This window comes from Halichoerus grypus, chromosome 14, assembly GCF_964656455.1.
Source record: "Halichoerus grypus chromosome 14, mHalGry1.hap1.1, whole genome shotgun sequence".
Lineage (NCBI taxonomy): Eukaryota > Metazoa > Chordata > Mammalia > Carnivora > Phocidae > Halichoerus > Halichoerus grypus.
The window spans coordinates 14,418,976-14,431,504 of NC_135725.1; the positions used below are offsets into that span (position 1 = coordinate 14,418,976).

At 42.7% G+C, this 12,529-nt stretch overlaps 1 protein-coding gene across 3 annotated transcripts; it reads right to left on the reverse strand.

The window, feature by feature from the left end:
- Nucleotides 1-213: 213 nt before the first annotated feature.
- Nucleotides 214-11,632, reverse strand: ZFAND5 (zinc finger AN1-type containing 5). Of its 3 annotated transcripts, XM_078061524.1 has the most exons (7): nucleotides 11,087-11,632; nucleotides 9,840-9,991; nucleotides 6,423-6,582; nucleotides 5,883-5,994; nucleotides 5,159-5,262; nucleotides 2,580-2,705; nucleotides 214-1,865 (listed from the first exon to the last, which is right to left on the reverse strand). In XM_078061524.1, the coding sequence occupies exons 3-7, from the start codon at nucleotides 6,571-6,573 to the stop codon at nucleotides 1,717-1,719; spliced, it is 642 nt and encodes a 213-aa protein (XP_077917650.1). In that variant the 5' UTR covers nucleotides 6,574-6,582; nucleotides 9,840-9,991; nucleotides 11,087-11,632; the 3' UTR covers nucleotides 214-1,716. The 3 variants fall into 3 exon arrangements, with proteins under 3 accessions (XP_077917650.1, XP_077917651.1, XP_035969350.1); XM_078061525.1 differs by lacking the exon at nucleotides 9,840-9,991 and having other exon boundaries at nucleotides 6,423-6,579; XM_036113457.2 differs by lacking the exon at nucleotides 9,840-9,991 and having other exon boundaries at nucleotides 11,087-11,631.
- Between the last annotated feature and the right edge of the window lie 897 nt (nucleotides 11,633-12,529).

Below are 12,529 nucleotides of genomic sequence, written 5' to 3' on the forward strand. Positions count from 1 at the left end.
ATAAACTGCCCACTGTGTACCATACTTGATGTTTCACAAAATTCAACATACGGTTCTCACTTGAACACATCATGTTCAGGGAAGGCAATTCAAAAAAATCACAATATAGCCATGCAAAGTCTACATACGCAACTACAAAGTTGAAACATTTTCTAACTATTCCCCTTTATGACTTCTAACTATGGCTTAAAAACCCAATGGACAAGTGGAAGCTTCCCTCTGTACATGGCTTTTATTATTTACATAATACAATATAGCATCAATGCTGAATAGCATGATTATGTGCAATACATAAATATGAACTATCTGTACACATCTGCAGATCTAACTCAGAACTAAGGTACATAAAATTGAAAGCAAAACCGAATGCTGTAATTAAAGTAAAAACTAGGACCGAACACTGCAGTAAATCAGAAGTAGTGCCTCGTGTACATACTTAACTATTTACAGATGAAAACAGGCATTACCACAATACTAATCTAACTATACTCATTTATATATAAAAAACACAAGTTTCATACATCACAAAAACCTTCCATTATAACACAGAAGTGATATTACCAGACAAGCATCAGTGAAGTATACTGCCTCTTCTAGTTGTTATTGTACAATGCTGTAGATAATGCAGCCCATGCAATACACCCAAGAACACTAGAGTCCTACACCCAAGTACAATTAATATGATAAAGCAGCCCTCTGCACGTGGTGCTGGATACCACTAAGAAGTCTACTGCAGCCGTGTTGGTTAGGGTTCTCCATGCAGAAGGGTACAGTTACATTAAGAACTGAAGTCTTTAAAAAAGCTTTAAACATTCTTTCTTGAACCAAAACATTCAACAAAAGATGCACATGAAAAATGAACTTTTCAGATACCTTTGCAACTTAAAATTCAGATGCATGTTATTCAACAGAGCTGCTGTATGTAAAAACCGAATGTAGTTTTAATTTCTTCTTGTAAACAAATTAAGCCTAGTGCAGTTCTGTGCTACACAACGTTTTTAGCAGTGAGAGTAATGCAGACATCTTCTGGTGCTGGCCAGCACAATACGCTTCAAAGATCGCTCAAAGACCCTGTGGGCCTGATGGCTTTACTCATGATAACCAGTTGCGATGTTTACCTTTCACAGAATGTCTTATTTGACAGCTTTTAGAAGACAAGTTAACCAGGCTTACATATGGCACCAAATACTGGTTTCATGGAAAGGTCTGATCCTCTTTATAGCTTTCCTCCTACTTCCAAAGAACATGTTGTGGAAATTAACAGGGTGAAGTTTAACTATGGTAGAAGTAGACTGCCAGTCCTTTTCTGGTGTACCATTTTTTAAAAAAATACAGGCACATAACACTAGCCAAAGATTATACCTTGATTACATTCCCAAAAGGCAGATATGCTGCAAACATGCAGAGATTTCATGTATTATGTTTGGCACGTGGGAACTAAATTCTGTCCCTATCGTCTGTGTATCTTCAATTTGCTGTGTAGATTTTCATCCAATTTTATTCAGGGGAGGGCATATACATTTTGTAGGGCTGTATCTATCCATTTCTGCCTGTAACAAACACCCAAACATCCTAAAATTTCAATTATAAGACAGACAAGTGTAAAGTAAAACTCTGGAGAACATCAAAGGAAAATGGCCATGCATCTGCTCTTTAATGTTTTCCTACGATATATTAAAATAAAAACAAAGTTTCAGTCTCTTCACAAGTAGTAATTTATATTCTCTGGATTTTTTCAGCCACAACAACTGGATTCTCTTTTCTGATTTTTGCTGCAGCTTCTGCTTTGTAATCATATGGACAGTTGTGCTTGTCAGAGTAACGGTGAAGTCCACAAAACAAATTTCCACATCGGCAGTCAAACCCTGTACACATAAGAGGAAGTAGAGTCACTTGGGAATTTGTAGTAATTAAAAGGAAAGGGAAAAAAAGCCTGTCACTATAGAAAAGGAACCAGATTTTCACAGTTCTCTGCAACATGAAAGAGTCTGCCACTTTAAATTGTGAAAGAGCTTTCAGTCTCTTTTGACATAGTGAGAAATTCAAGTAACTATCCTTCCATAAACTCCTGTAGATATCAGAGTAGAAATTACACAGGCTCTGGAGCCAGACTGACCTGGATGCAAACCTTCCTCCAACGACATATAAACTGGGTAATATTTCCTTAAGTGAAAACTAGGGAAAAGAACCACAGGGTTCTGAGATTTAAAGGGAACAGTTAAAAAGTATTTTAACATTTTCTGCCTGGCTCAGAGATGGTGCTTACTGTTTAGTTCAGCTACCTTCCCCCCAGGAGAACAAAGCAAAGAATCAACAGGGATGAATTTTTATCAATCCAATAAAGCAAAGTAATTCAGAAGGCCTGAAGCTAATAAAGGGTTTTAGAGGATTAGAGACACAAATGGAAATCAAACCCAACTTCTCCCCATTATCCTGCCCTCTTTCTAGTCCACTCTGGAAACTTTCTGTTCCTGAAAGTCAGGCGTTTTCTATGGGTGTTAAGACCAACCAGTCTCTTAGGGAGCTCCCTATTAAATCCCAGCGATAAAATATGGACGGTCTTGTGTGTTCTGTCATACCTGTAAGGCCAACTTTCTTTCTGCACATAAAACATCTGTTCTTCTTTGGTTTGGGCAACTCAGGAGCTTTTTCTTCACCTTGAGAAGTACTGGGCTGAGAAACTGATGGACTGGGCTGAGTGACAACTGAAAAACAAGGGTGAAAATGAGGTATCTGTCAAGAGTTCACGGGCTGATAATTATTTAAAAAAAAAAACATTTAAGAGAGACAGTAAGATTTTTAGTGAAAACATTTATGAAGCCTTTTTTAAAAACACGTGCTCTATGTAGAATCTTCTACTTTAATACCAGAACTTCTTCCAAATCTGAGAATTTCTTGCCAATCAACATATACTCGCTCCTTTAAATGCTGTAAAATGATTACTCCACTCAAATTCCTTTAAACTCACTCTTAACAGCTAGTACTAGGGAACAAAATCCCAAGTTCTAAAGACCTGGGAGATGTTGGTCACATGCCCAGTTCTTCCATACTGCACTTGCCTAAATGCAAATTTCCTAATTAGGGCAGTTCACATTCATTATTACTGAGTAAATAGAAGTTGCCAACTTCTAAGGTACTTGGCTATAAAAAAGTCATTTTGGTTTTATACTGATACAAAAGAAAGACTGTATAGATAAATCCAGCAAATTGCGACAAGTGAAACCTAAATCATTAAGCCCTAATTAACTTCAGATCCCAACATTTTACAATTATCATTTTGCCATTTTAATGAATGCTTTATATGGTCATACGTAGAAGATCTGAAGAGTTCTTAAAAAACTTTTCGAAGTATCAGCAAACACGGTCTTTAGGACTGCTTAAGTACTTGTGAAATTTTGACTATTAAGGAGTCCACAGGCAAAACGAGAATTTTTAACGCACAGCTTTTATTTACTTTGCAATACTTATCTAAACCAGGTGTGGAACTTAGACAATGAGAAATATGATCTACTTTAAAAAAGTCCCTGTTTCTCCACCTAAAAGGGCTTTAAATTTTAATTCATAGAAGACATCAATAAAACTTGTCAATATGAAGATAAAATTACAGTTCACCACATTAAAGCCCACATTACCACTATTTAAAACAAAACACCAAATTTAATTCTACGTTTATAAAATTCAACTATACCAGAAGCCCTGACTTTTAGTATTAATCCAAACCCAAAGAATAGCAAATTAATGTATGCAATGGGCCAGCACTAATGCTATAAGCATAAATCCAAACTCTATAGCAAACTGACAGGTTTCAGGACAGCTCACTCTAAAAATGCTCCCCAAATGTATAACTCATTTGCATTAGTAACATATTCGGTGAGACAAACAGCTTAGTATTAGACTAACGGAATAATATTCTACCTACTACTTATCCTAATAATCTATTATGACAACCTTATTACAGTTTTTCCTGATGGTATGTTGGTAAAGAATCTATGGGAATAGTTGGAGGGGGGGAGGTGACAGCCACTTCTCTGGCTACATCAGAAAACTGAAGAATGACTCCTGGGACATACAGGGAAGAAGGGGAAAATGACTCAGTAAAGGCAAAGAGAACAAACTAGAGTGCCTACTAAGAGAGCATAATAGCAGAGACTAGCTACAAATATAAACCACGAGTACTGTTCCAAGGTCAGAGTAATTTTGTGTAAAAAAAAAAAACAAACCCAAAAAAAACCCCCAAACAGAAGAAAAGCCTCACAAACACACTAATTTGGTCAGCTTTTTCAGAAGGATTGAACTCATTTCAAAATATTAAATATGTATTGACCTGAACTTAAGAATTTTTACCTTAACTTTACAGATTAACACTGCTGTAATTCACATAAGCTTTGGTATGTGATGTTAGCAAAAGCCAGCCCCCAAAGCAGATTACATATCCACAAATACAATTTCCCCATAATAAAGTTTTATAATGTGTCCAGTCAACACTGTGTCCCAGGAAATGATGAACTATGTGCCCTGAGGAGTACGGGGCTACGTGCTCCGCGTCCAGCACAGGTGACTCAGAACAAGCCAGTCTCTGGCGACAGGTTGGGCTACAGAAGCAGAGACTCAAAGCGACTCAATGAAAAAAAGGCCTTTCCAGAGTGAGTTTTAAAATCCCACAAACAGGACAGGGATCCTATACTTCTTCAATTTGGAAGTTTTTTTAGTGTTCAACATGTTCTTTGTCCTCAGTATTTTCTACAATATCAAGACTGATACTGCCTTTGATATAAAATTTTCTTCATGGCTTTGAGATTTAATCTATATAATTTCCCATTTATAAATAATACTTTCCCTAGTGATTTAAAGATCTTTAAAATATACTGGTAAACTACTTTTTAAGTTCATTAAATTCTTAACATTTCCAGTCCCCAGATTATTAATTTTGCGGATTTGTGGGGTGGGGCTAAGGAGGGGGCATGGGCAGAGAAGAAAGAAGAGTAAAGAGTGACTATTTTACGCTTAAGGGACTTTAAAGACAGTAGTTCTTGCTTGGCCCGTATTTTATGGCTTTCTCTCCAATTTAATCTTTCAATGAGAAGGAAATAATCCCCCCGCCAACACTTTCTCATACTACCAAATCCAGAACAGAACTAGTATGAAACAAAAAGCATACCTGGCTCTGACACCTCTGTTTTCGGGGTAGTTATTTTGTCCTCTCTCGAAATGCTCATTTCTGTCATTTGCTGAGTTACAGGCAAGGCGGCCACAGGCACATTTCTATTTGAGTTCAAGCAAACATTTTTAAAGATGTTAAGGGTACTTCTTTGCAAGGTAAGTTGTCAGTTCAACTTTAAATTATGTATCATTTCCAACACGATCAATGGAGCTAAATACTCTAAAAATTTAAAAGAGTACTGGATGCCCAGCACACATCGTTGAGGATAAAGAAAGCCATGTGATAAATGGCTCATCAATTCCAGGCCACATACTTGGAGAGGTTCCGGTGTTCTATTATAGCCAACTGGGAACTTCTAGCTGTGCCTGTAATTTAAGGGCAAAGGGGCAGCTTTGCCAAAATGCCATGTGTAGCACTCGAACAGAGTCTGCAGAGCCGTACTCTCCACAATCCCTAAACCTCAATTACAGGAAAATAAAAGCACAGCATTCTCAACACAGCATCATGGAGTGTGTTATAATAAACATCTTTATTCAATGACCTATAAGATCATGTATTAAAAGGATCCTGGAATCCCAGATTGTGCAACACAAACAAAGCCAAGGGCATCTGATATATTAACATCCTTATTATATATGAACACTCAGAACAGTACGGATAGCACAGATATCTTTATTTCCTCCTCGTATTATTATAAAAAGCCTGAAATGGTCGATCTTACCTTGATTTTTCAGACGTGCTGCCAGCAGCACCTTCACAGCTGTTTAAACTAGTGTCTGCTCTCTGCACAGATGCAGAATCTGAGGTAGGACTGTTGGAACCACTAGCTGTTCCTATTTAAAAAAAGGATTTGTAAGAAAGAGCAAGACTACAAACACTCAGTATCAAGACTATTAATAAGTAACAAATACTTGCATTTAATTAGGTTAGTGATTTAAGCATTTTCACTGTGCTGCAGAATCCTACAATTAAGTGAGTATCCAAACAAAAGCATATATGAAAAAGTCACATCCAGTGAACATAAGTATGAAACAAAACCTCAAAAATGAAAATGAAAAAGCTAGAAGATGCTTGTAGATACACAGTCATTCATTCCTGAGGTAGTCGTTTCAAGTACTTGGGCTGATGCTTTAATTTCAAGCTTTTCTCAGGTCTTCTCTCCTTGGGCTCTCAGCATTGATTCTCAGTCTTAGGCCCCAATTCTTGGTTCTATATTTTCTGTCCACCAGTTCTTCAAATGGGTTTTTCCTTGGAAACTTACCCATTGGGCTCATTCTGCCACTATTCTGCTGCCTCTGAAGATGTTCTTTGTAGCAAACGGAACACATTCCATTTGTCCTAGGATTCCCATAAAAGCCACATCCTGTACTACACAGCATGGGCCCTGGGGTCTGGTTAGTCTCCTGAGCCATATTTTTCTGCTATAAACAAAACAAAAACAAAACTTTATTAATTAGCATGTTACCTAAGTAAAATCACTGAATTAGTATGATAGCCACCAGCATACCTTTGTTACTTCTAAACACCAAGTGTGTTTCTAACGAAGGCCCAAATTATGTTAATCATTAACAAGAGCAGGCCAAGAAATAGGACTGTTTTGTTGCTTTTATAAAACAATAGGCATTAAAGAAACCGTCTTTTAACATGATAAATAATGAACCGTAAGGACTTCACAGTCTTTAGGACAAAAAAAATTCTATCATTAAACATTAAAATGTATTACTTCACCTATCACCATGATCTTTGTTTCAATTTCTGAAGAGGTCACTCTGCCAGATATCAGAACTACATTTAAATCAATCTGGGCAACTGGCATTCTTAGTCACTTTCTGCTTTCCTATACTACAGGCAGACCATATCAAATGGTGTTTTTAGCTAAAAATATATAAAATGGAACTTGCAAATGAAAAAAATCTACAATGATCACAATTAAGTATCAACTCTTGATAGCTACTGGTGGTTCTTTAAACTGGTCATATATTGGATGTTGCTCTTAAAGCATTCTTAAAATACCCTGTAACATACTTGGGCCTCACCAGTAATTCAGCAATTCTGCCATGGGGCAGAACAACTGTACTTTAAAAAAACGTTGCACCACCTTTACAGAACACTGAAAAGAGAGCTGGTAGATCATCCAGCCTTTCCTGTTACCTTAGCACCAACAAGCAAAGCTCTTTAAGAATTTAGGGGTCAGCTGCTTATGAAATTCCTTTTAAGTTATGCATTTGAGGTGTGAAATCTGGGTCTGAATACTTTAAAAAGTCAGTGCCCAGAAACCTGCAAATGGACAAATTATCAGCTATAGATTTCTCCAACCAAAGGCTCCATCTATTAAAACTTTTCGCAAGTGCTTGTCTTCCTCACATCAGGAAATGAAACCTTTGAAAGCTCTACTTCAATATGGCAAAGTAAAGCAATGTGAACACACAATCTTTGGTAATTAATATTCAATGCTAGGTTACCAGAAAAAACTTCATACAGCAAGCATACCTTGCTTTTCCAGAAGCCTTTTAAAATTAGCACAAACATAGTTAACGCTATGCTAAACTTAGTAAATTTTCCTAAGTGAAAATACACATAATGCAAAATTTAAACTGTGGAAAGTTTCCATACCACTTTAAAATATGTAGGTACAAAAGGCGTATTTGAGAGCATTTTATCAAAGGGAGATTGTGTACTAGAACTTGTGGTCACTGTCATTTAAATATGCTTAATGCTTACAATGGAGATTACTTATGATTTGTTAAGCTATAAACATTTCAAGTAAGTGCAGGAAAGTACTTCAAGCTAGAGCTTGTCATCTCCTAGAATTTCATATGGCTTTTCCCAACTACCACACAGAATACATTCTTTAGTAAGTTACTAAAAACAATGTTTTAACAAGTATTTAACACTTTTTACCAAGATTAATAAAAAGGGGTTAGAAGACTAATCAATACTGACCTGGCCAGAATCCTGCCAATATTTCCCCAACAGTTAAATGATAGTAATCTTTCCTTTTGTTAGCAAAAAGAAATATTTCAAGCCAGTCAAGCTTATATGGAGGGTGATGGAGAACCACAACTTACTTCAAACAACAGTACTAATTTAGCAGACACGGTCTCTTTAAATAGTAAGTGGAATTTAGCTGACTCATTTTGGAGCAGGGTAGTGTAAATATTTCAACATCACTTATGAAGTTTATTAATAAACATTTTCAGCTGGGTTTCAAAAAATTTTTAATATGTGCAAAAATGCTTCAAATAATGAATTATGTATTTATTTGCATGCCCCCCATGCAATGTGTGGGAATCTACCCTATGCAAAAAGGTCATTCCTTGAAGCCAGCTTAAGAATTGTGCTAGCTCACAGTTTCTATACTAACTTCCAGTGTCATCTGACAGTGGCTTTGTAATAGCAAACTGGCCTAAATTTAAGAGTCAACCCACGTTAACATTAGTGCATCCAATTCTTAAAATCTTTTCCTTTATATAAAAAAAGGGGGGGAATCTCATCAATGATTTTACCCACTTCGACTTGCCAAGTATCCCACCTTTCCTTCTTCAGAAAACACAACTACTTTCCACTCACTATAAATAGCCTGCAACTGAAACACAAGAGACACCAGGACATTAGTCTTCCACATAGCTTCCCATCTTGTAGATTTTTCCCCCCTAGAAAGCCAGCTTTTAAACGCCATCACATGTGCAAAGCTTGCCTTAATATTTCTCAGAAGCTTAGATCACATGGGCGGGCGCTTCAGCCTGTCACAAGGCTGCAATGTGACAGGCTGAGCTGGATGGAGGCTCTCACATAAAGCCTAGTCAACAGGGGCCTCTGAAATCAGCTTCTATTTATATCTTAGAGCCTGCCAACTCCTACACAACCCCAAGAACTAAGGATGCTGCGTTCATATATCTAATATAATAAGGAAACAAAACAAAAAGATGCCATTAAGGCTACTGCAATTTTTTTTTTTTAATGTAGAGGGCTAGCAAACAATCTCAAATTCAACTAAGATGCATCATTAATCACTCATGAAGCCAAAACGGTCAGGTTGTTTATAAAAACCAAGCACAGCAGAGAGAGCACCGAGGCAGAAAGAATCCTCATGTTTAAATCCTTCTGCTCAGCAGCAATTTGAGGGAGGGGGTAGTTTGCCAGTAGATGCTGTTTCCCTCCTGCTTGGCACCATTTTAGAAAAATACATCATCATTACTATTTAGTACCTTTAAAGTTTTGTTAGAAACTTGTGCATTCCTGGGTCAGCTCTATCAGATACAGAGGAAATGTTTATTTTTACATTTTGTATAGCTGAAATGTGTATTTTTACAGTTTGTGGCTTCTTCTCATAATTTTTAAGATTTTATTTATTTGACAGAGAGAGAGCACAAGTAGGCAGAGCGGCAGGCAGAGGGAGAGGGAGAAGCAGGCTCCCCGCTGAGCAGGGAGCGGGATGTGGGGCTCCATCCCAGGACCCTAGGATTATTACCCGAGCAGAAGGCAGACACTTAACCGACTGAGCCCCCCAGGTGCCCCTAACTCATAGTTTAAAGAAAACTAAAACCTGGACATGTAACAGAAAAACTCTCTAGCCTCAAATACGAATTAAAAAGACAAAACAAAAAAAAGGCTTTTACACTTATGTTATTTAGTTTTCAGGTGCGCACGTTAGAAGATGTTAAGAATGCCTACTCACCTGGACTTGAGATCTGAGTTCTAGTCACTAATTTACTTCTAACTAAGCCAGTGACCTTGGGCAAGTCCTTACTCTCCAGATCTCCCTTCTCTGTTTGCCAAAAGGAGACTACTCTGATTTTTGAAGGCTCCTTTCCAGGCTTAATACCGGGCCTGAGATAGAAAATAGGGGAGAACTACAATAAATTCTTTTTTGGGGAAACATTAAAAAAAAAAACCAAACACTTAAGATAAAAATTGCAATATTTTCACCCATTAAGTTCTGAAAGAAAGCCTACTTTTAAAAAGATAAGGAATAAAATAAAATTAGTTTTAATTTTTTTTTTTTAAGTCTGTAAATTACCTGAATGCCAGGTTTAAAACCAGGGGCTCTGTGACCTATATACACTACTTTACCCTAACGTCCTTAGACCAGATTCTTAGGAGGCGTTCAATAGAGGTAACACGGGCCTTTCCTCAAAACAGCTCCACGGAGTGCGTGGAAAGCAAGCAAGAATTTCATGTTCACCAGCCTACATGCATGAAACAAAGGGGAAGGTGCTCCATTTCCTTCATGAAAGGGATCTTGAGCGAAAAACGCAGCGACGCTGGCAAAACTAAAACGCGACGACAGAAGAGCCCCCCCTCCCCACGTTCCAGCGGATTTCCGAACAAGTCCGGGTCCCACTGGTCCCCCCCATGCCTCCCCACCATGCCCCTCTCTAAGCCGAGGCCTTGCTCGGGAGAGCCCAGCAGGGCCTTCTCCAAAAACCACTGAGTCATGCAGAACAGCAGCTCCGCAGGCCAGGCCGGCCCCGCGCCGACCCCCGACCCTGACCGGCTCCTCCGAGGAGGCGGCGGCGAACTGGGGAGGGAGGGGGGTGCGGCGAGCAGGGGGCCGGGGGTGCGGCCGCCGCCACGGCCCCTTTGTCTCTCCGGGTCCGGCTGCCCACGCCGGGCGCCGCGCAGAAGGCGGCCGGGACCGACGCGAGGAAGGCCCGGAGCCCCCACGCCGGGCATTGTTCTCCGGACCGTGCGGGTGCAGGCGAGCCGGGGGCGCGGGGTGCCGGACCTCGGGCCACGACGACAGGATGACGCCTCCGTCTTTGTGCTTCCTGAGCTGGCGAGGGGGCTCCCCTCCCCCGGAGGCCGCCAGCCGCGGCCCGCTCGGGCTCCGCCAGAGGCCCGAGGCGGCCCGGTGCCCCCCCCCCCCATCCCCCGGCCGGGCACCAGCCGCCGGGCGCCCTCCCCCAGCTCCGCACCACTCACCCTGCGGGGGCAGGAGTGCAGGAGCCGGGCTCGCGCGCGACGCCGGCGCAGTGGGGCCGGGCCCAGGCCTCCGGGAGGGACGAGCCGGGCGCCCTAGAGCGGCCGCCGCGGGCCGTGAGCGGGTCGGAGGCGGAGGTGGCGCTGCCGCCGCCGCGGGGTCCTCCTTTGTTCCTGCAGTAGCACCGAGCGTGGCCGGGACACGCCGGAGCTCGGGAAGTGGGAGGAGGGAAGCGGGGGGGGGCAGAGGAGGAGACGGAGGGAGGACCGGAGGCCGCGGCGGCTAACGCTGCCCGCGGCACTCGCCCGTCGTCACCTCACGCCTCCACCGGCGGCGGCCTGGGCCGACTCCGAGGGCGACCAGGACGCGCGCAGGGAGGCCTGGGCGCCGCGAGGGCCCGCCGGTGGTGCTCTCCGTCGCCTCAGCTATGGCCGCGGAAGTTGCGTGGCTCCGGGGAGCAAGCGAGCCCCGAGCCCAGGTGCACACTGGTCCGCGCTCCGTCCGACTGACGCTCTCTCTCCGCCCGGCACTCGGGCAGTGAGGGAAAGAGGGAGGGGGGCGGGGTCTGTGCGTCAGCGAAAACCCCGACGGCGGCGACGGGGAGCGCGGTGACGTCGCGAGCCCGGCGCCCCGCCTCCGGGCCCAGTTCCCGGGTCCGGGAGGCGGGGTCGGGCCCGGCCCCGCTGCCGTCGCACGGAGCCGAGTCACTGGCCCGGTTGTCGGTCCCAGGGTGGAGCTGGAAGGAGCGAGTCCTGTGGAGAATGCGTTTCTATTTTTAACCCGATTGTCCGCCCTCAGCCTTCCTCCTTCCGATTTTCTCGCTCAAGCCCGCTTCTCGCCATCTGAGTTCTCACGCTTTGTCTCGAGCCCTTGGCAGACATTTCCCTTTCCTCCTTACTCCCCTAACCGCCGCCCTCTACCACCCCCCCCCCCCCGGAGTTAGTAAGAGGGATTCGCCTCGAGAAAAGGAAAATAACTCTTCTCGCCTGCTTAAGAAGCCTCCCGTGCCCCGTGCCCCTGAACCCCCTTTCGGTTCTAAGGTCCAGCCAGAGCATCGCCCGGACGCCGCCGAGAAGCAGCGGGGCAGGCGGCGCTCGCTCGCTCGCTCGCTCGCCCAAGGTCACGGGTGGTTGTGCAGAGTCAGGAAACGCCCGGGCCGACTGGCTGCCAGTCCCGGCCCCGGCGTCGCTGTTCGGAACAAACTGTTTTGGCCAGCCTGTAAAATCCCTGGAAATCGACTATTCCAGCAAAGCGTCCTGAACTAGGAGAGCACCAAATGTTCTGCTCAAAACATGGAGCTGAGGGACAAACAAGCTAGACCTGAGGCAAAGACCAGAAAGAGGAGGAGTTGCAGGAGGAAGTTCTACAGAAGGGAGGTATTAGGCAATTGAGAATGAGGCACAGGGCCTGACCAGTTAGCAACCGGCGGCGAGTGAACTCACAAC